The sequence below is a fragment of the Drosophila ananassae genome, chromosome 2L, assembly GCF_017639315.1.
Source record: "Drosophila ananassae strain 14024-0371.13 chromosome 2L, ASM1763931v2, whole genome shotgun sequence".
Classification (NCBI taxonomy): Eukaryota; Metazoa; Arthropoda; class Insecta; order Diptera; family Drosophilidae; genus Drosophila; species Drosophila ananassae.
In genome coordinates, this window is record NC_057927.1 from 28,353,982 (window position 1) to 28,380,830 (window position 26,849).

At 39.2% G+C, this 26,849-nt stretch overlaps 1 protein-coding gene and 1 long non-coding RNA gene across 3 annotated transcripts; one reads left to right on the top strand and one right to left on the bottom strand.

Moving 5' to 3' along the window:
* Positions 1–435: 435 nt before the first annotated feature.
* On the bottom strand, positions 436–15,661 carry LOC26515451. Of its 2 annotated transcripts, none has more exons than XM_014905461.3 (11): positions 15,134–15,661; positions 8,030–8,358; positions 5,723–5,851; positions 5,358–5,659; positions 4,341–4,557; positions 4,064–4,213; positions 3,862–4,005; positions 3,454–3,744; positions 2,246–2,517; positions 1,909–2,191; positions 436–1,847 (listed from the first exon to the last, which is right to left on the bottom strand). In XM_014905461.3, the coding sequence occupies exons 2-11, from the start codon at positions 8,157–8,159 to the stop codon at positions 1,513–1,515; spliced, it is 2,253 nt and encodes a 750-aa protein (XP_014760947.1). In that variant the 5' UTR covers positions 8,160–8,358; positions 15,134–15,661; the 3' UTR covers positions 436–1,512. The 2 variants fall into 2 exon arrangements, with proteins under 2 accessions (XP_014760947.1, XP_014760946.1); XM_014905460.3 differs by having other exon boundaries at positions 15,092–15,661.
* Positions 15,662–24,057: 8,396 nt separating this feature from the next.
* LOC116656572 lies at positions 24,058–24,901 on the top strand. Its single transcript, XR_004311538.2, has 2 exons — positions 24,058–24,573; positions 24,637–24,901. It is a non-coding gene; the product is annotated as an uncharacterized LOC116656572 (long non-coding RNA).
* Positions 24,902–26,849: the final 1,948 nt, after the last annotated feature.

Consider the following 26,849-nt stretch of genomic DNA (forward strand, 5'->3'; position numbering starts at 1 on the left):
GTAATTTGACAAAAGGGATTGATCTGACTATGGAAAAAGTCACTTAGATTGATGAAAGGATAACTATACGGATTTCGATATTTTTGTATTATATTATGGGATTGGAAATGATTCCTCCACTGATACAACGCACTGCTGCTACAACTTGACAACGTTTTTATTACCCTTAAATATTATGATTACACAGTATGAAATAATTTGAAAAATCTCCAAAAACGGTAGGGCTGTCCTGAACTGAAGGGCAAAACATTGATAATTTCCATCGTCCTCTGTTCACGCGGACCTCTAAGAATAGAGGTTTAATTTACGTACCACATTACATACCAAAAGAAAATACAAAAAAAAGGCACCCACCAAATACCATATTTTGAGCTCAACAATGCATTTGTTGAAAAATTTTGAAGAACTTTGCACCAGTAAAATCAATTTTGTATTTATACAATGTTAATTTACAGTTTATTTATTGAAGTTTCTCAAACAATACTTAATAAGTATTTATAACTATAAATACATTACACAAAAATATGAACGTATGCTTTTTTATTTACAAACGTAAGTATTATATAAGTAGTATTAGTAGAAGGTAACTATTCTACGATTTTCAACCAATGTATATAATACAGAATCTATACCAAATATAAATCAATTGTATTTAAAATCAATGTGTTTGCGGGATTATCGTGTTTTCTATTTTTTATATTCGTTATTGACCTTTTAGTATTCCGTATGAGGAATTTATTTACATTTTGTAAATGTGTAGTTTTGAACGAAGTATATTTTGCCTTCTAAGGTATTAACTATTTTAAATGTAATTTTTTGGCAAATATATTTACACAATGGCTAATTAGTTTTGCAATAAGTAGGATGTATACTTTGTTTGTTTCAATATTTACATATATGCAAAGTTTTAAGAATTCAGTAAGTCATTACTTAAACGCTAATTAGGAAGGCACTTGTTTTTCAAAAAAGAATTCGAAAAAAAACTCAATAAGAAAAAAAGGTGCATATAAGTAACAACAATGTATTGATACTGAAAACTATTACATACATATACCTGAAGGAACCCAATAAAACCAACAAAGCCAAGATTTAAAACACTTCAAATTTACAACTTATTATATACGCTACTTAAAGAAATATAAAATTTTCTGATGTGTTGTAGATTCAATAAAATTGCCCTGAAATATACGAATATTTTCTAGCTCAGTTTAAGGATTAAAATAAGTTTGAGTAGAATGAGCTTTTTAAGATTTTGTTTCTATTCTTTTTGGAAGTTTAATCGCGTGAATCATCCGAACATCAGGGATCCGGATCCAGTTTAATGATTGAAAACGAACAGAACTTAAGCTTACTTAAGACTTTTTTTCTATTGATCTTCTATTGATGCTTATACTAATGCGATAAAATCGCCTCCTCAACATTTCCCAGCTAAGGTTGAATGCCATTTGGTGCAACTGAACCCATGGCTAGGGCTGTGCCGTACACATGGGGCTCAGAGTCCATCATGTCTTGTCATCCATAATAGAATTGAGAACCAGCCGCCACGCCAGTGGACAAGGTCCGTGGGGCGGTTCCATCATAAGAAAGCTGCATGAGCGGCTTTGTGCGATGCAGAGTCGAAGTGCCGCTTACAGACAAGGAAGCCGACGCATGGCCTAACGGAGCAAGGGGTGGAACTGGTTGCGTTGGTGGATGTGCCGGAGACCCCCCGGCCAAAGACGACGGTGGCGTGGGTGTGCTTCTCGGATGCTGCAGTACTCCCATACCTCCAGCATTTACTATATATCCGCCTCTGATGGTCGGCGCGTTTGTGTATTGGGCCAGTGAGGTTATGGGAACCATTGTGCCTAGAAAATATTATTGTTTTAATATGGAAATCAATGTAAGGGTATTGACCAAAATAGTTACTTATAGCACTACTTCCAGGTAAGGGACAACCAGAAGCCTTGGATCCAATAACAATCGCTGGGGCTAGAATACCCGTCACGGCATTCTGGCAGTTTGCTGTAGCACTGCTTGTTGCCACATAGGCACTTGACGGGATACCTATTAAGTCTGGCGAGTGGTGTGTTCCAACCAAAAGAGGAGCTGTAATAAGACCGGGCGCCGATCCAGGGTTACCTCCTGAGGATAGATGTCCAGGTGCTATATTTGTGAAGAGGCTGCTAGCAGGGGCGTACGCCAAATAATTCTGAGAAGGTATTATCTTAAAAAAATGATTTTATGTAAAGAGTACACAACTTACTTCATTTTTGGAAACTATAGGTAAGGGAACTGATGTAGTTAGGTCAATGTCTGTATCTATTTCGTCTATTTCATTTAATCCACTTGGAACTGTTGTATCCTCAGCTAATTCCCCAGACGTTTCATTGGCTTTGTTCGGAGAATTCATATGCGTATCCGTAATCACACTATGACGCCTTTGGAGCATTAACCTCGTGGCAACAATAATTATGGAGAAAAACACTCCAAAGGATCCCACGATAAGTAGGTAAATATATAAACGTTCCTGGTGGTCTGTTAAAAAATTTGTTAAAATTTTTTTGAACATTTTTATGAAGCTTTTAATTTTATCTTATAAAATAAACCATAGTTTGGCAGGTATTGGAAAAGTTTCAATAAATTGTTTCCAATCTGATCATTATTTGACTAGTATAACTAAACAGACAGAAACTCCTATAAACTATCTTTTTTTTAGAAAGGATACCTAATGTAGGGATGAAGGGTACTTTGACTGTAGTTAAGTAATATTTTGCAGTTAAGTGTCAGTTTCTTTATAGGGTATATCGTCTCGGATATAAATCGCAAATATCGGATATAGTTGGTCCAAATGAGAAATTCATCATAAAAACAAGAAAGGAAAGCTAACCTCGGGCGGAGCCGAAGTTGATATACACTTGCAGTTGAGGTTGTAAGGATATAGTCGACCTATCCTTATGGTCGACTTAAATTTGGCAGATCGGATTATATGGCCCAAAATGAAATCCGTAGAAAGTCCTATCATTCTAGCTTAAAAAACACCAAAGTTATGCCAATTCTGATCTTTCTGTTACATAGCAGCTATAGGATATAGTCGTCCGATCCTTATGAAATTTGACAGATCCGATTAAATTGCTCAAAATGGAATCCGTAGAAAGTTATTCTAACTAAAAAAAAATCGAATTTATGGCATTTCCGATTAATCAGTTATATGGCAGCTATAGGATATAGTCGACCGATACTGGCCGTTCCGACTTATATGTATACTGACGGACCGACAGACAGACGGACAGACGGACATGCTTATATCGACTCAGGAGGTGATCCTGATCAAGAATATATATACTTTATAGGGTCGGAGATGTCTTCTTCACTGCGTTGCACACTTTTAACCAAAATTAGAATACCCCCTGCAAAGCTATAATTACAAGTAATTACAAGTTATAATTATTAGTTATTACTATAATTACTTACCTTCTAAGCTAAAGTCAGCAGTATGAGTTATTACGGTATCGATCTCAGAAACCAAGGAGCTATTCGTCATGGTCTGGTTACTTGACAATGTAACACTAGGTCTTGATATACTTCCTCCAGAGCTATTACGGGTACCAGAAGCTGTTGTGTTGCTATACAGCTTTGGAATGGCTTCTGACTCTTTATAGTTAAGTTCATCGTCGTAAAGATCGTTGACATCACCCTCAAAGTCCTCGGATTCGTCTGCCTCCGTTTCTGATGCGTCATGCTCCTTAAGTACTTGCATGGGCACTGGACCGGATCAGAAATTTCAAAAACGTATTTTATTATATCGTGTGCGTCTTTTATACGGCCATACTAGGTTCACGCAACACCTGTCACCAGGGATGGCAACGGTAAGTCACTTACCGCAGGTGTAAACCACTTTCAAGTACATCCGAGAGTTCTTCTGACAGGGAGTGCCGAATGTGTTTGCATCAGCTGCTAAGTTGCACCGCCGACGCCCGTGGCAAATTTGCATTACTGTCTCCGTTGAGTATGAGGCGAGGCAGGCTATAAACACCTCAACCGGGTTAATGAAAGGGCTCGACCCTTAAATTTTCAGACTTACTTTCTTCCCGAACTCCCTGAGGTTGAGGACACTGGATGCTTTCGTACTCGGTTCTACCGAAACTTGCACTATAAATGGCTATTCGCGAATATGGGTTACACTCCAGCTGGGCGACATCATTGTGACATGCCACCTTGCTTCGAAACTCATCTGAAAGATACATTTGATCAGAAATGTCAAATTGTATATATCTTACACTATTTAAGATTGCGACATGTGGTTCGTCACTGTGAACAACCGTTCACAGTGATAATTTATTCTAATAATCCAAACTTACACGGACGACATTTGTAGGCTATTTCCACGATTTTCCTGACCTTGGGACAGGGATCGCTATTTAATGAATTAGTGCTGATTGTACTGCTGTGATAACTACTGGTTCCGGATGAGTCACCTACTCCGCTTGCGCCTAAGCCGTAATACTGCGAAGACCCCTGGAACTTACAGTGTTTTTTCTTCTGGCACGCCTCGACTACTGTTTGCAGCAACGAGTACTAAAATAAATAATCAAATATATGATCAGTTGATAAAAAAGTATATACCGAGAAAGAAATGCTTATATCTTGATTTAAAATCTACCATGTAGCATAAGCTTATATTAAACATATATTTATTTCTAAACAAGAAAGGAAAGCTAACTTCGGGCGGAGCCGAGTTAAGTAGCAGCTTGTATTATTATAGATACATCGGATCGTATATAGTTGCCGGATCATTAGGGGAATTTCACCAATTTTTTAATAAAAATGCCCCAAACATCTTTAAAAATAGCAAGGTTAAATGTATAGGAAGTTGCTCGATTCTTATGAAAAATGGCAGGATAAGATTGCTTAAAATGGAATCCTTGGAAAGTCCGAACCCTCTAACCTAATAAACACCAAAGTTATGGCATTTCCAATCAATCGGAATGACATCTATAGGATGTAGTCGACGGATCCCGGCTTTTTCGACTTAACATATATACTGCCTCCAAACAAAAGAAGGATGTGTGCAGAGTTTCAACTTGAAAGCTTTAAAACTGAGAGACTAGTTTTCGTAGCAACAGAGAAACGGACAGAAGGACATGCTCATATCGACTCAGGAGGTAATCCTGATCAAGAATATATATATTTTATAGGTTCAGATATGTCTCCTTCACTGTGTCCCTCTGCAAGGGTATACAAAATAAGAAGGGAACGCTAGCTTCGAATAGAGCAGAATTTTGTATACCCTTGAGTGTACAAAAAGGTTCCCCTTAAAGAAAATATTTGATTTAATAAATCCAATTGTGCTTTTATAGAAGCTCTTTTATTTTTACCTGTAAAGCATTTGGCCACATGCAACTTTTTGGCGGGTTTTCGTTGTTCCCGTAACTACTTTGAATATCTCCAAAACTGGCGATTGTACCAGTCTCATCGTCTGGTGAACTTGGCTTGGTAATGATAGATTCGCTACTAGATGTTATGATATGACCGTATCCACCATTCGCAACGCGTTTAGAAGGCTCTTTTTGCTGGGATAAACCAAAAATGGATCCTCGAAGTAGGTGCTTTGCTTTGCCACGAATGTCTGAGCCCAGTTCCCCAGGCATCGGACACAGATCGTCGATACTGTAGCCATCTGCATAAAAAACATGGCGCATGCTTATAAAAAACCACAAATAATAGGGTGGGTGCTACCTACCTTTCTGCACAAACTTGTTGTACTGAGCAAACTCGATGGAAATACTAGTGCCACGGGGACAGGCAATAACAACTTCTTCCGAGTCACAAGCCACTTTCTGATATGTGCGAAGCGTAGCCGAAAGCAATGCTGTTTCAAAAATATAATATTAATAATATATTAACTAACGAATTTTATATTATTTTGTATATAGAAATGGTAAAAATGTTATGTACTAGAAATTAGGTTTTAGATTAACTTTAAGACTTTAATATTTAATTAACTGACTAATTAGTAATGTAGTAAAAACATTATATATTATATTTGGTCTGTTTGTGTAATAGCACATGCGGTTTATTTAAATGATTCTTAGTAGCTGATTTAATTTATGAAAAAAACAAAAAAATTATATAAAATGGAAAAGCTAAATATAAAAAACCTCTTTTAATAGGAATATTGTTTTAAACAATCCTCAGTGGCGGAGGAGTTGATAACTTTTTTATATTTTGAACAAAAAAAAAAAATTCTACAAATACTACAACTTAGTGCCCTTTGTTTCTTCTATAAATATTTTAGACTACTTTGTAGATTCTAATCTTGATTATCAATAGGACCCGTCCTATATATGTACATATTTGCATAAATATTAATATTTTATATAAACTATTGGATATACTGTTGGAAGTATTATAGGAATTTTAAATAAGTTCCACGCTTCTATCTTCAATAACATAGAAGTTTTAAGAAAGGCTGCGAAGGTAAATACAAAGGTTATAAAAGTAAGAGGCATTCAACTGCCTCTCTACTTGTACCTATATACCTAATCGTACCTAGTTAAATATAAAAGGCGATGCACTGTGGTAGAATCCTTTTTGCGTAGTTCAAAAAGATCTTGCGGGAAAAACGATATGCCTGCGAGCCATACTTTTGCTTGCCTTTTCAATATTTTTCTCGAAGAGAACATTCTCTCGCTCTTTGTTACATCTTACGGATAAAAATGAAGTATAGTGCTGTTGTTGTGTATGTTGTATGTTGCCCATAAAAATAAAATGTATGTTAACTCTTATAAACTGTTAGCTGAATTTCCCATAATTTTTAAAGGTCTATGATTACAGTAAAGTAACAGAATAAAATAAGAGATTCTGTGTACGAAAATCGGTGTAGAAAAGTCAGTATAAGATGTCTTAGATGTATAAGAAAAAGAAATGTATGTATAAGATTTCGTCAACGGCGTCATCTTATAAAAACACAATAGAAAACACTATACAGATAGAGAAATGTAAAAATGGCAATGTAAAAATGCTAGAAATATCCCCACCTCTTTTCGCAATTTTTATTTACAATTTTGAATTATTAAGCAATTCAAACGTTTCCTCAATTTCAATTTTAGAATTGGGAAGAAAAATAAGAGAGTTCATTGTTTCAGAGGATTAGCCTAGATTTGATCCTTTATTAGTAAAACCAAATAGTTTGAAAATCAAATTGTTTTCTAGATATTTATGAGGAAAACTACACCTAAATTAAAAAAAGGTTTTTTTGCAACTCTATTCGAACAATGAAAATTTGTTTATGGGCGTGAATAATGATATACCTAATAAAAGGCATTGATTTAATCCGACATTGTTTTAATTAAATGTTTTTATCGAAACATTTTCCTTGAAAAAATGCAATATATGAAAGTGTTAAAAATGCGTGGTTCTCAGAAAATTTAAGAGTTAAAGAAATACGAGTTTGCACTTGGGCTCCTGCAGTACCCACGCAGTACACGTTTGTTTTTTTCCACAGATATTGCCGTTGCAGGGCCAGTTTAGGAAAGTATTACGAAATCCTATTACACAGGCCGACAATTTCCAATTTTTTTTTTCCTCCACGCATATTTTTACCTGCTCCATAACCCATCAGGGGAGCCTAACCCCTCAACCAAAGTCCAGAACAAACATAGGTTCTAACACCCACAGTTTCCGCGGTAAACCTAAGAGAAGAAATTGATCAAGGCATGGCTATCTAAAACTGTTTCTTTGTTCAAAACGTATCTATTGCAGGTTTAGCTTGTTTGGTAAAGCTTTACTGAAGTTGTAGATAGCCATTCCTTTTTAAAAATATGAGATTAAAAAATCAAATTTAGTAAGACATTAGCTTCAAACAAAAAAGTATAAAAACAAAATTTGTTGTTTGTGAATCTATACTTAGAAAATTAGGTTTAATTAAAATTTGACTTTATAGAAAGAACTCACCCTCTATCACGTAGTTTTTTTTTTATAAATTGATAATCCTAACACCTCCCAAATGCATATCAGGAAATTCCATTCATAAACTGTATTTACTTACCTAATTTTTCGCCGCAAAAAACATTCTCCAGAGAATGAGTCCATACTAGAACCCAGAAAAGAAGTAAAACTCCCGTGTTTGTGGTACGAAAGTAAGGTCGGGGCACACTCCATTTAGGTCGTAGTTCCATTTTAACGTCTTTGACTCTTTTTGCAGATATGATTAATGCAGGTAAAGGAACCGTCGCCGGTGAAGAGGATTTGCGTATTGTTTTGTTGTCACTTTTCTTAGATATAAAAATCTAGAAATAAAAGCTGTACTGTAAAGCCTAACGCGCAGCAATCACATGATCATAAACGCATCATAAATACTGACGGTAAGGTAACCATCTGAAAATTCAAAAGAAAATACTTAGTTAAATATACCATCAACCTTATTACCTCCTAATATACCTCCGCAAATATGTACGTATAGATGCATAGGTGTAAAAAGCAATATTATTTTAACGTGAACATTTTGTCCTAAAATGTTTTGGCTCTGACGCAAACATGCGCTTCAATTCCATATTACTAATTTCAATTCCGGTTTTTACCATAGAGGTATATTGTATGCTGGTAGTGTATCTGCAAATACACTCAATATATCTGCAAATACTCTAGATAACGAAACTGCCATAAAACCAGTGTACCCTGCAATACCTTTCATATCATATGTAAACAAAAAAGGAAAGCTAATTTCGGGCGGAGCCGAAGTTGATATACCCTTGCAGTTAAGGTTGTTCCATTTCCGATCGTTCAGTTATATGTCGTCTATAGGATATAGTCGGCCGATCCTTATGAAATTTGGCAGGTCAAATTACATTGCCCAAAAAAAAACGTTGTTGCCCAGGGAACATAATACCCTGAACGGATCGTGTTGGGCGTATGTCGAACTACAATGGCTGAGGAGTAGAGGACGAAAGTATCTAGTCCTTCTACTAGGAACGTTAAAATTTAAGCGTGTTAGTAAATGCTGGCTGTCTATATTTCCATAAATAAGATTGTATAGAAACATGACACCCAGCATCGTTCTACGGTTTGTTAATGATGGTAAGTTGAATAGTAAAAGTCTACTACGATAAGAGGGGAGGTAAAGATTTGCATCCCAATGAAGTCCCCTAACGCAAAAGTAAGGAATTTTTTTTGTACAGATTCAATGTGATCTTGGTGTACTCCATATTGAGGACTCCAGACACACGATCCACACTCAAGAATCGGACGGACCAGTGATGTATATAACGTTTTAGTTATGTACGGGTCATTAAATTCTTTTGACCATCTTTTAATAAAACCAAGCACACCCATAGGTTTATTAACCATGGTAGATACATGGTCGGTAAATTTAAGTTTCAAATCTAATAGGACACCTAGAGCGTTAACCTGAGTTAATCGTTCTAAGGCGTTCCCATAGAGAAAGTACATAGCCTGGTGAGGACCAGATCGGTAAAAAGACATGAGTTTACATTTCGATCCATTAAGCTTTAGGTTATTTGCTAAACTACAATTTTGAAGTTTATCCAAATCGGATTGAAGTCTAGACTGGGCGCTAGTGAATTTATACTGAAGGCATAGCTTAACGTCATCAGCGTACATAAGTACAAGTGAACTAGTTAAGGCAAGGGGCAAGTCGTTAATAAACAGTGTAAAAAGTAGGGGTCCAAGATGTTTTCCTTGGGGCACCCCAGATGTGGCGCGGACTAAACGCGAGGTAACATCTTTAAAGAAAACACGTTGGGTTCTCCCTAATAAGTAGCTCGAAATCCAGATAAGAAGATCAGATGGGAATCCCAAAAGACTGAGTTTACTTATAAGAAGCGAATGGTTAACAGAGTCAAATGCTTTACTGAAGTCAGTGTAATCGTCTGTTTGTAAGCCATTCCGGAAGCCATCCGTGATAAAAGATGTTAGCTCCAATAAGTTGGTAGTGGTGGAGCGGAGCTTCATGCCATGCTGGCACGGAGTTATTATTGAACTACATAGGTGTTGCAAATGTGGAGTGATAAGTTTTTCAAAAAGCTTTGGAATTGCTGACAATTTAGAGATGCCTCTATAATTCGCAGCGTCGAATTTTTTCCCTTTTTTATGCAGCGGCATAATGAAATATTCCTTCCGCATAAGGGGAAAGATCGAAGTTTCCAGCCATAGATTAAAGAGTTTAACGAGCGGTTTGCACAGAGCCTCGGCGCAGTTCTTCAGAACACAGCCTGGTACTCCATCAGGGCCTGGCGAATACACGGGCTTGACCTTAAGAAGATCTGATAACACACCACTTTGATCGAAAGATGGGCGAAATATAAGATTGGCTGATTGGATATTATAAGTGTAAGGCTGAGCTGAGCTGTTTCGGATCCTGAGTAAACTGAATCCTGCAGCGGCGAATATAACTCCTATAACATTCTACGTTATGCACGGTGAAATTGGACCGAGCTACTAAGTATCTAGAATAACTAATAACTAGAATAACTAAAAGTCTACTCATACTATTCTTTAAGTTGATAAAATGCCTTATATACCAAGGCGGGTTCGTTGAAGCGGTCGGATATTTCCACGGCACACAAACGTCAAAAAATGAGTTTACTGTGAAATAAAATTTTTGTAATGGTAAGTTTATATCATCGCATGCCAGAAAATCAGACCATTCAAATTCCGAAATTAACTTATTTAATTTTATAGAGTCAGCCTTACGAAAGAAACGATCTTTATGAAATTTAAGTGTAGACTAAAGGTCAATTAAGGAGTTGTTTTCAATTGAAAGCTCAAGAGTGGGATGATATGGATCCTTAGGGTCAGAAAGGGGCAAAGTTCTGGAAAGAGTAATTCCATCAGGATCAGAAACGAAACATAAGTCCCTAAGCTTACATCTAAGCTTGTTACCTTTTAGCTCATTTACTTTTAACATATTATATTAGTGTTTTTTACCAAAATCAATCATTGCACCAATGAGCTGAAAAGTAATATTTATTAAACCTTTCATAAGGAAAAAAACATTTCCTTTTTAAAGTTTTTCCATCTTTTAATGCGTAGGAATGCTTGATGGAAACCGGGAAAGCTAGAAGCTGAGACGGAATCGTCGGGCGATGCGAAGTTTAGATTTAGTGGTTTAGATATTATGAACGAATTTATTAAGCATGAGTCTTCTACTGCGCCACTTGAGGTTGAGGGTTCAAATCCCTGCACCGACCAGAAGAAATTGTATGTGTTTTTACACCCTTGCAAAGGGTATTAAATTTTGGTCAAAAGTGTAACGAAATGAATGAGGATATATCCGCCGTTTAAGGTATATATTTTTTTTTTTCAGAATCATTACTGAAAAAATGACATATTTTTATTTTTGATCAGAATCACCTCATGAGTCGCTGTATGCATATCCGTCCATCTGTTTCTAAACAAACTAGTTCCCCATTTTTAAATCTATCGACTTCCAATTTTGAAAACATCCTCCTTTTCTTTGCTTCGGCCTGGATCGGTTGACTATATTTTACAGCTTGGATATACTGAATAATCGGAAATGTTTGTTTATCGCCATTACGTGTTTTTTAAGCGAGAAGCTAGGATATTCCACATATTCCATATATTTCTGTTTTAAGAAATTAATTTTAAAATAAAATCTCATAAGGATCTGTTAATCTGATATACATACATATCTAATAATATAAACTGATACTTTACAATAAGAAATTATTATATATACTTTCTTGTTTATTAATATTTTTTTTGATTATTTTTTAGTTTTAAAAGAATTATATTTTCCAGAGGTTGTTTTTAAGCAAACCACCATTCCTACTCAGTGACATACACTCTAGCATAAGGCTGTTATAATGTAAAGCATTGTTGAATTTATAAAGTATTTTATTAATTTACAAAAAATTGTAGAACAAAAGTTTCTCACATTTCTGTAACAGACATTTAAAATTTTTTCAGGATTACATTACAGTACAATATATAGTAAATCGAACCCACAAACAGACAACCAGATGGACAAACTGAACAACTATTTTCTTTTCGGAAATGGTGTAAGAATATTTCTTGAATTAATTTTAAAGGGAATGTCTTATTGTGATGGTTGAGATTTAAATAAAACTCATATAAAATAAAAATAAAATAAATTTAAATAAATTGGCAAAATAATCCGTTTTATGAAAGGTTAGAAGCATCCATATTTTTAATCGGTTAACGATACTTATTTTATTTATTTATTAAAGTATGACCACACATGACCAATGACCATATTAAAAGGTAAATTTTCAAACATTCCAACTTGAAGCCATTTTGAAAAACATTAATCGTTTAATATTCGTCATTTTTATTCGAAAGGACCACTGTGTCAACATTTCGACATAAGAAATTAAATTTATGAGCCAAAAAAAAATGTTGATTAATCTAAATAGTAGATACAGCATCAGTTTCTTTTAAATATAAATGAAATTGTTTTTAAATCGTTTTTTTTGCTATAAAAGTCAATAAAACGTACAAATAAACGTTTTTTGGGTCTAAACTCTTATTGTAGAGAAAACAAGCATTATAGTGTCTCCGAGTTTATAAAAACGGTACAATTTTCGACCTATTGCTCATTAATTAATTTTATTGCAAATATGGGTCATTTTCGGGTATTGCAGCAAACAACATTTTTCGCAGCAAACAAAACAAAACAATTCGAATCAATGATTCCCAAACTTTTTCCAAATCATTGATTCGAATTGTGAGGATGGCACTATGACACATGAACTAAACAGGGTATCCTATCAATACTGAATGAAAAGAAAGAGATTTGTACAATTGTCTCTAAAGCACACAGAATTACAGAATTGGAAATTTTTTGCAATTTTATTTTTTTATAGACTAAATCGAAGTATATTGTGTACTATTAGCAGCTTAATTTAACGACCTAAAACATATTTGTATAAAAATATTATTGCACAAAAAATGTCATCAAGAATATACAAATTGAGTAAAAATCGTTACAGATGTCTTCGGAAAGATCCCATAGTTATAAAAGGTATTTTTTTTGTGGAAAAGCCATTAGTTTTGGTAAATGCTTTTTAAGTATTTAATAAAATGGTTTAATGCATGCATATATATATACATACAATTTTGTCAATCCTATAATTCATATATTTTTCAATGTTCTTCTTAGAACTCATGAATATGAAATTTATTCTTTTGATACCAAGTTGGTATCGGAAAAGTAGTTACTAAATGAAGACTGAACTTTAAATGGATTAAAGAGCCATAGAGCGCTAAACAGAAAAAATGTAATGGGTTCATTTTTAAAATAAATTTATATTTACTTTTAAATTGAACTTTTTTTATGAAGTTGGCCCAGTAAACTTTGGAGATACAATGAAATGGCGAAATCCTAGAGCCAAGAAATTCTACCTTTCTTGCCTTAGCCGACTGTTCCTGGGAGGGGAACGTCCTTAATTGGTGTACAATTTGCACATACATATAAGTCTTGAAGTCTTGATGTCACGTTGGAAAAGATGAGATAAAAAAGCATATTTCCGTGATTAACTAGAAGAGTGTCCCTAGTCTAAAAATACTAGTTTTAAGCTAATCATACAGAAATACTAGATGGATGGTAATTAAGGTTATGTAAATATTTCATCATCCTAATTTTCTATATAGAATTTAAATAGATTTGTTTTCGGATCTTCTTGAGGTCAAGCCCCTGTTTTCGCCAGGCCCAGATGGAGGCTGTGTTCTGAAGAACTGCGACGAGGCACTGTGCAAACATCTTCTTAAACTCTTTAATCTATCGCTGGAGACTTCGATCTTTTCCCTTATGTTGACGGAATCTTACATTATTCCGCTGCATAAAAAAGGAAAATATCCGACGCTGCAAACTACATAGGCCGACAATTTGCAATCCTTTTTCTTCCACGCATAGTTTTACCTGCTTCATAACCTTTAAGATCTCTTCAACCAAAGTCTAAAACAAATATAGGTTCCATCACCCACAGTTTCCGCGATACACCTAAAGTACATTTATGTTTTGTTTATCAATTCTAAAGTTTTTTGCTTAAATCAGTTGCTTAATTTTTTTCTTAAGTCAGTTATAGGATATAGTCGACCGATGCCGCCCGTTCCGACTTATATACTGCCAGCAAACAAAAGAAGGATGTGTGCAAAGTTTCAACTCTTTAGCTTTATAGCTGAGAAAGATAGCCTTAAAACTGAAGGACTAGTTTGCGTAGAAACGGACATACAGACGGACAGACGGACATGCTCATATCGACTATCGATCCTGATCAAGAGTATATATACTTTATAGGGTACTAATACCCTCTGCAAGGGTATAAAATATTATATATATTCTTTAACTTCCCGAGTATATATTATCAAGAGCGGCTGGAAACCTATCCAAACTCACAAAACAGTATATTTTCATTTATATGAAAAGAAAACAATTCAAAATTACAAATTATAATGAAATTATAAGATTTTTTAGATACACATATTTACATACATGTACATGTATGTATGTATTAAGATTTTAATATTGAAAAATTTAAAATAATATTTATTTTTTCTCAAAAATGTCACTTGATTAAGATTTCGGGATATTTATAAACTTTTCTTGATATTTAATTACATATATCCTTAGACCAAGTATACAGGTCCAATTTAATATTATGATTTATCCGCAATCACCTGGTAAAAACTGGTAAAAAAAAATGTCCCAAAAAATGTGTCTAGGAAAGATTTGTTTTTCTTTGTAAACTTAGTGGAGCATATTATGTTTTAATTTTGGTTTTAAGGAAAAGCTCAGGAATGTTGAATTTATTATAGTTTGATAAGCAATGTTTTGTCACATAAAAATGACTCATTTTTTATAGTTTTGAATTCATCATTGCCATATGGCATAAATTCTACAAAAGGTCTACAAATTTGCTAATTGCCTCATTATCACATTCTTAGCATACTCAAACTCAAAACTCTGTTTCTGTCAGAAAAAGTTGGCCTGGGTTATTTAAGGATACGAAAATTTTATAATATTTTAACAGTCAAATTTGGAAAATAAAATATTTACTGCCTTCGAAATTAACTATGATTCTTATGGTTTATTTATACATTTTTTTGTTACCCTTGAGTCTTGTGTGTTATAATCCAAATGTTTGTGTAGTACCTTGATAACTGATATCATTGCATATTCATATATGTATGTACTTTCATACACTTTTTACTGCACTCTCCTCCACTAAAAGTTACAATTCTGCAATTCGAATATTAAATCTTCACGTATTTTGCGTCACTGCATTTTTTTTATTTATACACTTGTAAATATAAGACATATTTCTAGATTTATGCCATCGTTGCACTTATTTGAAGTCTCGTTTTTAATATAAATTATGGAAAATTTTGGTTACTACGGATTTCCCGATTTATATGACAATGACAAGCCCCTAAATCGCATTTTTTATGGCTTATGTTTTGTTTTTTTCCGAAAGGTTCACTTTATGTTAATTTTACTAATGACATCAACATTTATCGGTTTAATGTTGACAGTCAAAATTATTGTTTTACACATTTTCGAAAACTTTGAAAACTTTTGGCGGTGTTGTAAGATATAGAATTTACTCCGGTATGGCCTTACTGCTGAGTCACATGTAAGATGCTGGACTGATGCTGGATGCTGAACATTTCCAGAGTCTGAAGGCACATTTTTTGAGCTTAACTATTTTAAGAGAAATTGCACTCATTTCAAGAGAAATACGAAGCAGATATTAAAGCTTTTTGCAGATAAAAAAGATATAGCTAGTGGCACTGTTCCAATAGCTAGTGGCACTTCTTCAATATCAAGTTGCACTGTTCTAATAGCTAGTGGCACTGTTCTAAGGGCAAATCGCCCACACTTTCGCCGGTAGTAAAAGTTTTCCAAACTTTCTCAACGGAGAAGCTCATCATCAAATAGAAACTCTTTTTTCCTTGTTCGATTTCCATTATTTTACTCAAAAAAGCGCGAGCTTTTAAGCTCGCAACTTTAGAAAATTTGTTGAAATGTATTCTATAGAAAGGTATTCAAGGCATTTTTGAGCTTTTCCTAGCTGTAACCAGCTTTTGGTAGCATAAATTAAACATTTAAATAAGTGTTGGAAAACGTAAGATTTTGTTGCGCTGATTTGTTCTGCTGATAAAGCAGTGTAATTTTTAGACCATATATAAGTTTGCACTTATATGTAGTTTAAAACAACCTTTTTACGTCTGCAATCACTGCATGATTTTATTGTGACATTGGATGTTTTTTCTTCAAATTACTCTCCACTTGACTATTTTTTGTACCGTTCGCGATTTATTTTTTTCTACCAATTGTTTCAAATCCTAAAGTTCTTAAAGCCTTTAATTTTAAATATAAATAGTACTGGTATGTACTGATCGTGCAAAGAAAATATTCAGAAAATATTGTTTTTTGGCATATTTATCCCACTTCATATCGTACGAATGTACCCATATTTTAAACACGCACGTATAAACTTTAAAAGCGTATAACTCCTTAAAGTTTTTTGAGTATACGAGTATATAGGATTATATCCTATAGACGCCATATGACTGAACGATCGGAAATGGCACAAGCTTAACTGCAAGGGTATATCAACAGCGGCTCCACCTGAAGTTAGCTTTCCTTTCTTGTTTTTTGCTTCATTCCATTAAATATGTTTTTTCGGTAGTTTGTTGAAAAATACTCAACTCAGTACCTGAGAAAAATCGGAACAATGGTGAAATTTACAATTTTTATATCGATATATTGAATAGTGATATACAGAATAGGGAACAGTCGTAGGTTTGAAGCGCCATGTTTTAATGTTTTTGTCGAATCTTCGATATTTTCGACATACATATGTACATCCAAGACTATTTGGATCGTCTGACATAATATCACTAAGATGAACTCGACACGGAAAAAATTTGCACCTGCTTGTGTAATTGATTACGTAGTGGTTATATTTTACATTTTTAGACTTCAATTTAACAATTATTTGTCGTTTTGAGATTAAGAAAGCCTCATATTAACGTGAATATAACATATCACTGTGGACGGCAGTCGACGAGGTGACAACTGCTAGTCTTGGCGTGCGCGAGGGGCAGAAGTCTATATATCGGTAATTCTCTAATGTCGAACGCGACATTCGTTCGCATTCCCACTTAAAAAAAGACTATGTTTTATTTTTTCAAAAGTGAATCTTATAGGTCTTGACAGTGTAACGAATAATTGCAGTGCTGAGGTGGCACCGCTGGAGATATCGGATGAGAGACGGACGGTGTCCGGCCAGATCTCGTCGGCTAATGGGCGGGTTCTGAAACATCCCCTTCTCTCCCTTGATGCTGCCTCGGGAATCATAAATTATTTCATTATTGATGCGTGCGCGACCTCACGAACCGCGTAGGTCAAACTCGAGCTCCTTAGAACGGTGTATATTAGGATCCTTTGGAGGTCCCTAAGAAGGCCCATGGCATAGGCTGGCGGCAGGGCGGTGGCAAATGAAACTGTGCGTACTGTGTTTTCTCACTCCATTATACACTTCATATTTATTCCTTAAAGAAAGTCCTTAAATCTCTAAATAACATTTCCTTTCTAGCTTCCTAAATATCCTAATAATTCAATATATATTCCTTCTTACTACGCTTAACAATAACTTATCACTAAAGATTTGCGAACTTAATGTGGACATCTCCATTTCATTGTATCAAATTTTAATTATTAAAAGAGCTCCACTACAAAGTCCACGTACGGAAGTGGGCCATGTTCGATTTTTTTATTTCTGTTCAATGCAGTACGGTGGTTGACTGTCTAACTGGTGAAGCCTCTTGGGCCGGAACTCGAAAACGTGGAAAAATATTGATCGGAGAATTCCGCATCACTTCAGCTTGGCATAGATTGAAGATTACTCACTTTTTATATCCGCGACGAGTCGTTGAAGCGCTTCCACTACTCAAGGCTGGAAAAGAAAATATACATATCGGAAGGACTCTCGCCTATCCCGTTAACAAAGCCAACACAAAACACTCAGCCGGCAGCAGTGCTCCAGCTTTAAATCTCCGGACACTAATTCCTCTTTTCCGCTTTCGGCTCCGTTAGGCCATCAGTCGGGCGAGTCTCTCCGCTCCCTTGAACAACAGAGCGCTTCTTGAAAGCGTCGCAAGCGCCCTGTCCCTGCTTCCTGTCCTATGACCGTCGGCTAATCCACGGCTACTCCTCCGAACAACGGAGCGCTTCTCGAGAGCGCCGCAAGCGCTCCGCTCCTGCTTCTGCTCTATTTTACGGCGACTCCTTCGATCGACGGGGTGCTCCTTGAAAGCGCCGCCAGCACTCCGTCCTTGACTTCACTCCTTCAGGGTGACGCCTACTGCACGGCGGCTCCTGCGAGGTTAGGGCCGAACCCTATCCGAGTCTCCAGCGGAGCGCCCCTTAAAGCGTCGCGAATGCTCCAGCTGCTTCAGCTCCGGTCGAGCTCACTTTATTCCTAGCTCCAAACTTGGGTTCGATGTCCCTTCTCAGCCCCACCTCACGGGCGGCCGGATGGCGAGATACGCGCCGCTTCTGAGACTCGCTCTGCTTCTTCTGGCCGAACGCCACAGCTCTCTGCCTTCTCTGCGCGCGTTGCTCGCACCACGCCTCGCTGCCACTAGGGATCTAGCTTGTACGCCAAGACCCTTGACCTCGCTTCTGCGATCCGCGACCTGCCGCAACTCAACTCTAGCCTCAACTCAACTCCGCGTACTCCGGCAAACGTCCTGCACAGCTCCTCTAGCGCGATGATCCCTCAGCGGGTAAATCTTCGCTACAGCCCTCTTGAACTTCTCGAGGCTTTTCCTTGCTTGGCCGATCTTTCTTATTCCGTGGTTAAAACACCAAAAGACCGCTGAAACCACGCGGTTTTCCAACCTACGCTTTAAGCTTGTTGCCAGATCGTCAAAGCCCTCAACGAAATGCTAAATAGGGTCCAACTATGCGATAGGGCTGCCACGTAGGCTGATTCACCACACCCCCCGGGTTGCCACCCCGGTCGACCTAACGCCGACGTTACAAAATGCCCCCTTCTCAAGAGCTAGAACAGAGTCTCAAACGATCCTGTTTAGCTAAACCACGGAGGCGAGAAATACTACTTCAAATCTTTGGCATGATAGGTACCTATCGCTCGCCCTTGCATGTCCTCCAGCTCGTAAGTAGCCTTCCCTGTTCTCCTCCGAACTCTAGCTTTAACATACCTAGGCCCAAGCTTGGCGTTATACCCTACAGCGAAACTACCCTGCTTGAAGTTTCTCCTGAAGATCTCTTGGCCCTCTCGATATGATACCTCTCTGGAACGCACATTGTAAAGCCTTTCATTCTTTTCCGTTTGCCTCGCTACGGCCTTCTGCGCGTGCTACTTCCAACGAGTCCTTTTTGGATAGCCTGACTTCTCTATCCTCCATGGTACCTAGCTCTCTCATGAGCTTGTACGTTCCTCCTGATCCTACAAACTGTGGCCAAACACCAAGTAATATGGGGACTCACCCATGCCGGAATGGATCGAGGTCCTCAAAGCACAGCAGATCTCGCTAAGATGCTCGTCCCAATTTCTTTGGTCTGCATTTACATACGACCTTATGGCTGCAATGACGGACCTATTCACTCTTTCCGACGCATTGACCTGCGGTGAATGGACCGCTGCGTCATGAATGAAAACCTGCGTCACCCTATTCTCCCGCATTAGCGTCCTAAATATTTTTCCTTTGAATTGCGTTCCATTATCTGAGAACACAATCTCCGGAACTCCATAAGTGTGGAACAACTCCTGCTTCATTTATTTCATCACTACATCCGCCGAGAGCTTCTTCACTGCCTTGAGGAATACAAACTTGGTGTAATAGTCTAAAGCGATGAATATCCCAATATTTCCACTCTTGGATCTCGGATACGGTCCCAGGAAATCCACATAAATTCGCTGAAAGAATCTCTGTGTCTCTGCTGGCCTTTCCATCGCTGGCCTCATTACTTGATTAGGTACCTTGTTCATCTTACAGACATCGCACTTGCCTACGTACTCTTTCACTTCATTAACTAATCCTGGCCAGTAGTACATTTGACGAATTCTTTCCAGCGTCTTACGGACCCCTCCATGCGCTGCTGTGGGACTGTCATGGGCCTCTCTTAGTATCTCGGGAATCATTCCCTTTGGCACCCATAACTTCCATGCGAAATTCTCCGCTAGCTCTAAACCCCGGACTTGCTTCGTCCGCCGGAAAACCTTGCCATCCATGATCTTCAAATCCGTCTCACCGTTGGCTTCGACCGTATCCCGAAGGGTCTGGTACTCCTCCGCCTCGAAAAGAGGGGATTCATAATCCATTACTACTTCCTCATCTAACTCTCCTTCGTATGCCCTAGACGCATCCGGAACCACGTGAAGTTTGCCCTTTTGATGCTCAATATGGAACTTGTAGGCCTGCAATTTCGCCGCCCATCGCCCCAATCGAGATCTCAAATCCGGCTGCGCCATGAGCCATTCTAGCGATGCGTGATCTGTAATGACCGTGAACTTATGCCCCTCTACGTAAGGTCTGAACCGCTTAATACAAATAATCGCTGCCAGGCATTCTTGCTCAGTGAAGGAGTAATTCCTTTGGGCCTTACTCAACTTCTTTAAGACGAAAGCGATTGGATACTCGTCCCCCTTGCCTTCTTCCGTCTTCTGAACCAGTACGCCACCGATCGCGTAGATGGATATAGAACGGCTTCCTAAAATCCGGACTGTGCAGAACCGGAGCCTGACTTTCTTAAGCTTTGTGAAAGCCTCTAGACCACCCTGCGACATCGTAAAACGACACTTTGGCCTCACCAGATCAGTCAATGGTGCTGCTATGTCTGCATAATTACTAATGAATCTGCTATACCATCCAGTCATGCCCAGAAAACTCCGTAACGCCTTTAACGTCCGCGGAACCGGGTAATTTACCATCGCTTCTATCTTCAATCATAACTTGGCGAATGATGGAAATAGCTCTACCACTACCTTCAAACTAACTTGCTGGGCTTCAGACAACTCCTGACTAACGGAGATTTCGCCGACTCGGAACTCCGATGGCAACAGCTCGAAACTCCTCCAGAAATCGATACCTAGATACAAATCCTGGCTCAGAGTGGGATCCACATAGAACATATGCGTCTTGCATCGATCTTTGAATTCCACCTCAGTCGTCAAATGACCTACCACCTGCTGTCGTTGCCCATCTGCAGTGCTTACGAGTTCCTTTACGCTTGAAGTTGGCCCCGCTTCTTATGATTCTCCTCGCAAAACTCCCTCCGATACAGCTAACTGCTGCACCAGTATCCAATAGTCCTAGAACTTCCTCTCCTAACAATCTGGCAAAAGGACGTTTCTCTGAGGTCTTATACCTTATCGTTTCTACCGCCTTCATTGACTGCCAATACTGCCTTAATGTATTAGTATTTCTTGACCTATTCTTACTCTCTTAGCCTTACTACACTCTTCTTTGAACTTATTTCCTACTTGTCCTTGTTCACACCTGACGGAACGCGCTGAGATGGACGATCCGGCGCATTCGCTCTTCCGTTTTTTAGACATTTCGGACACGATGGCTTGTAGACATTTGGTGCTCCGCGCCCAAAACAGAAAACCGCTTGCCCGCGCAGTCGTGGTACCTGTGACCCTCTTTCCTGCAATTCCAGCAGATAAGAGCCACTGCCTCCACTTCATCCGCTTCATCACCTGAGCCAAGAATTCTCATTCCAATTCTCATGCCTTTCTCATGCCTTTCTCATGCCTCTCCCATTCCAAATCGCTTCCTACTTCCGCTACTGATTTATTGTGCGCGTAGCCTCTGTGTGAGCTTCTGTCTTCCCGTCTCTGAGTTTCCCCATACGGCTTCTTCCCCCATCCTGGCTTGGAAGTGCCGCAGTCTCGTCGCACCTTCTTCAAGAATCGTTCACGGCGCCGACAAATCTCTTATGTCTTATCGACCGTATCGACACATTCAACAGCTCGTGGCGGATCTCGGACCTGAGATTCCTCCTTACCATCTCCACAAGCGTGGCATCGCTTAATGGAATACTCAGACCATCCATCAACTGTTCTACCGCCTCATAAAACGTGTCAAAATCTTCTCTTTCGCGCTGCTTCCGATCTCTTATCGCCTCTCTTATGTCCTCATCCGACCTATCATCCCTGAAGTGTTTCCTGAGCGCGTCGCATAAATCATTCCACCTCATTCCTCTATTCAACTTGTGAAAGCGCCAGTAAAATTCTCCCGCTTTCCCATCAAATAACAAACTAGCATTTCCGCGTAGAGGTGAAAAGTTACTATCTAGCGTCTGATGCGTCAAAGTTTCTACCCAAAGCTTCTCTGGTCTATACCCAAAGTTGTGACCAGCCTGTTGCCTCACGCCATTTCCTAAATAGTCGCCATGATCCCGGGTTTCCCTTTCATCAGCGTAGATCCCACTAGGCTGCTCGTAGCCTCCTGTTCTCTCTTCTCCTTCCCTCTCTGATTGCGCCTTTTGGTGGAACAGTCTGTCCATTTGCGCTGACAGTTGTTCCAACAGCGTCAATTCTGCTGTGCTTCTCGCGGATTCTGCTTGAGAGCTCGTTTGGCTGGTCCCACAGGGTAAATCTGCTCTGCGAGTCAGCTGACTCGTGCTCGCGCCAGTCATATCGCCGGCCGCCTGTGCTTTATCGAAACACACTACCTTGCACGTCGGACATGACAACTTCGATTTAGCGTGTGTTGTTATTCACGCTTCGTGAAACTCGTGTCCCCACTTGGTCCTGGCTCTGCCGGTTGCCATTTCTTTATTACATAGTGTGCAGACGGAAACCTTCACGGGTGTCGCTGCCCCCTTCTCTGCCTCTGCTGGGTTCATCCTTTCTTTTTCCTTTCTTGCTTAGCCTGAAAAAAGACTCGCTTTTTTAAATACCAAAACTATAAAACTAAACTTTGCCTCCGTTCTTAGTCTGCCAACCGCAATTGCACGCTGCCTAATGTTCCTCTTCTTTCGACATTGCTTCTTTCCCAGTTTCGTTCTGGAAACCGCTCTTCTCAGCTCTTTGTCGCCCGACCTGCTAATTCGCAGGCATGCGATCCAATAGCTGAAACTCTTTGGACGTGGTCATATCGTAACTGCTACGACTGAACTCCAAGCGTCCTTCTGCTCTCCTAGGGGATGACGGGATCTAGCTGCCAATCTGCAGTCGTGGTCAGATATCAGTCCACTGACTAATACAGCATTTCCAAGCGACTGTGGCACTGGCTCTCCCGTCCCTTCGTTCTTGTAGCAGCCTGCTATCCGGTACTCGTGGGCATTTGGGTCCTTTTCCCTCCTGAAGTCCTACGCGAGAAACCATCCTGCTAAACTCTACTCGAAACTACCGCTATGGCTGCCGTGGCACTGTGGTCTACTCTCTTTTTTGAGTGTAGAATTCCAAGCGGTACCCGCGCCACTGCTGAGGGTTTTGGTTTGGTTACTGCCATGCAAAACATGGGCGCCTAACCATGCTAAAAACATGGCCACTTAGTTGGGCGCCAGATAAATTTATGATTAAGATAATTAAAACTGTAACGAATAGTTACAGTGCTGAGGTGGCACCGCTGGAGATATCGGGTGAGAGGAAGGGTTGCACGCGGTGTCCGGCCAGATCTCGTCGGCTAATGGACGGGATCCGAATCACCTTCTCTTCCCTTGATGCTGCCTCGGGAATCATAAATTATTTCAATATTGATGCGTGCGCGACCTCACGAACCGCGTAGGTCAAACTCGAGCTCCTTAGAACGGTGTATATTAGGATCCTTTGGAGGTCCCTAAGAAGGCCCATGGCATAGGCTGGCGGCAGGGCGGTGGCAAATGAAACTGTGCGTACTGTGTTTTCTCACTCCATTATACACTTCATATTTATTCCTTAAAGAAAGTCCTTAAATCTCTAAATAACATTTCCTTTCTAGCTTCCTAAATATCCTAATAATTCAATATATATTCCTTCTTACTACGCTTAACAATAACTTATCACTAAAGATTTGCGAACTTAATGTGGACATCTCCATTTCATTGTATCAAATTTTAATTATTAAAAGAGCTCCACTACAAAGTCCACGTACGGAAGTGGGCCATGTTCGATTTTTTTATTTCTGTTCAATGCAGTACGGTGGTTGACTGTCTAACTTGTGGGGGTCGCTCGCTGGTTCAAAGCCAAAACAAAACAAAAAAAAAGTAATTTAAAATTTTTTAGGAAAAAAAAAAGAAAACAAAAAAATAGTAAACAAAAAACATATGGTCTTATTTACCTCTTGAACCCAATGCAGCTAATTAAAAATATCGATAGGCTCAGCTGACCCCAATTGACATTCACCCCCCACCACAGCTGCTCCCCTTTTTGGGAATTCACCCACCCACGTAAGCACCTGTCAAAAAGTGACAATCCCAAAAGATGCATTTCCTGTCTGCCACCTGATTTCACTTTTATTCTGAATCTCGCTGCGGGCAGACCTGTGCATCTGTGGATAAAAAATTATTAAACCAGTGACTTAACCTCGTGGAGGAGAAAATTAGTGTGTGATTTTTTTATAAGAATAGAGGTGAGAAAATATTGAGCTCCTTGCCATTCCCTGCATTGGCTTAGTGTTTATTTTCCCGTTTAGCGGATTTTTGTTGCTGGATGACCCTCGATGCCCGTGGATTTGGAGGCACCACCTGGCCCAACCTCGGCATCCATCATAAGCACCAGCATCACCACCAAGCTTCAGGGATTATTTTTACGACCCGTCGCCGAAATTCCGCCGGCCACATCAACCCCTCTGCCTGTGGAGTCTTGGATCTTTTTTTTATGTATTTTTTTTATATAAAAAAAATTACAAATATCACGTAACTACAACTATTAAATATCCCCGCGAGAGAGGACAAAAATCCAGCAATTTCGAATACCCTTTAAACTTCAAAATTCAAATTAAAAATTTCAATTTTCAAATCCTATAATTTACCAAATGAAAAAGAAGAAAAAAAAAGGAAAACCTAAAAATCCATAATTATCAATTTTTATATCATTTTCTGAAAAGTCTTGAATTATTATTTCTAAGCAATCCAATTTAAAAAAAAAAAAATTTTACTTGTTAAGCGCCCAAACCTGAATTATTATCTTTAATTATCTTTAATTAACTTTAAGTATCTTTAATTATTATTATTATTTACTATTGAATTGTTCTAAAATACCGCAACATTAATATTAATTATCATCGAAAATATCTTTTATGGTTAATGAAAACCACCTTATGTTAATTTATTTTATAAGAGATTTTCCTGAATTATAACGTTAACTAAAATGAATTTATATTAGACCTTTTGTTTGGGCACCGGAAGTAATCTCGCCACCCATGCAGTTAAACAACAGTTAGCCACCTCAAACATCTTAGCCAAGGAATTCTCTTTTTTTTTCTACACCCCCAACACAATGCTATTTAGGAATCCTTCTCCCAGGACCCTTCCTATTCGATCTACGACGATTCGCGTGACGACCATGTCCATACTGAAGGTACAAGAACCACTCCCACTTTCCCTGAGCACGGCTGGAGCCTGTTAGTAGATCGAAGTACCTTCAGGACATGTGCCAAACCGTTACAAACTGGTGAAGCCTCTTGGGCCGGAACTCGAAAACGTGGAAAAATATTGATCGGAGAATTCCGCATCACTTCAGCTGGCTTGGCATAGATTGAAGATTACTCACTTTTTATATCCGCGACGAGTCGTTGAAGCGCTTCCACTACTCGAGGCTGGAAAAGAAAATATACATATCGGGAGGACTCTCGCCTATCCCGTTAACAAAGCCAACACAAAACACTCAGCCGGCAGCAGTGCTCCAGCTTCAAATCTCCGGACACTAATTCCTCTTTTCCGCTTTCGGCTCCGTTAGGCCATCAGTCGGGCGAGTCTCTCCGCTCCCTTGAACAACAGAGCGCTTCTTGAAAGCGTCGCAAGCGCCCTGTCCCTGCTTCCTGTCCTATGACCGTCGGCTAATCCACGGCTACTCCTCCGAACAACGGAGCGCTTCTCGAGAGCGCCGCAAGCGCTCCGCTCCTGCTTCTGCTCTATTTTACGGCGACTCCTTCGATCGACGGGGTGCTCCTTGAAAGCGCCGCCAGCACTCCGTCCTTGACTTCACTCCTTCAGGGTGACGCCTACTGCACGGCGGCTCCTGCGAGGTTAGGGCCGAACCCTATCCGAGTCTCCAGCGGAGCGCCCCTTAAAGCGTCGCGAATGCTCCAGCTGCTTCAGCTCCGGTCGAGCTCACTTTATTCCTAGCTCCAAACTTGGTTTCGATGTCCCTTCTCAGCCCCGCCTCACGGGCAGCCGGATGGCGAGATTCGCGCCGCTTCTGAGACTCGCTTTGCTTCTTCTGGCCGAACGCCACAGCTCTCTGCCTTCTCTGCGCGCGTTGCGCGCACCACGCCTCGCTGCCACTAGGGATCTAGCTTGTACACCAAGACCCTTGACCTCGCTTCTGCGATCCGCGACCTGCCTCATCTCAACTCCGCGTACACCGGCAAACGTCCGGCACAGCTCCTCTAGCGCGATGATCCCTCAGCGGGTAAATCTTCGCTACAGCCCTCTTGAACTTCTCGAGGCTTTTCCTTGCTCGCCCGATCTTTCTTATTCCGTGGTTAAAACACCAAAAGACCGCTGCTACCACGCGGTTTTCCAACCTACGCTTTAAGCTTGTTGCCAGATTGTCAAAGCCCTCCACGAAATGCTAAATAGGGTCCTACTATGCGATAGGGCTGCCACGTAGGCTGATACACCACACCCCCCCGGGTTGCCGCCCCGGTCGACCTATCGCCGACGTAACAACAAGTTCTTTAAT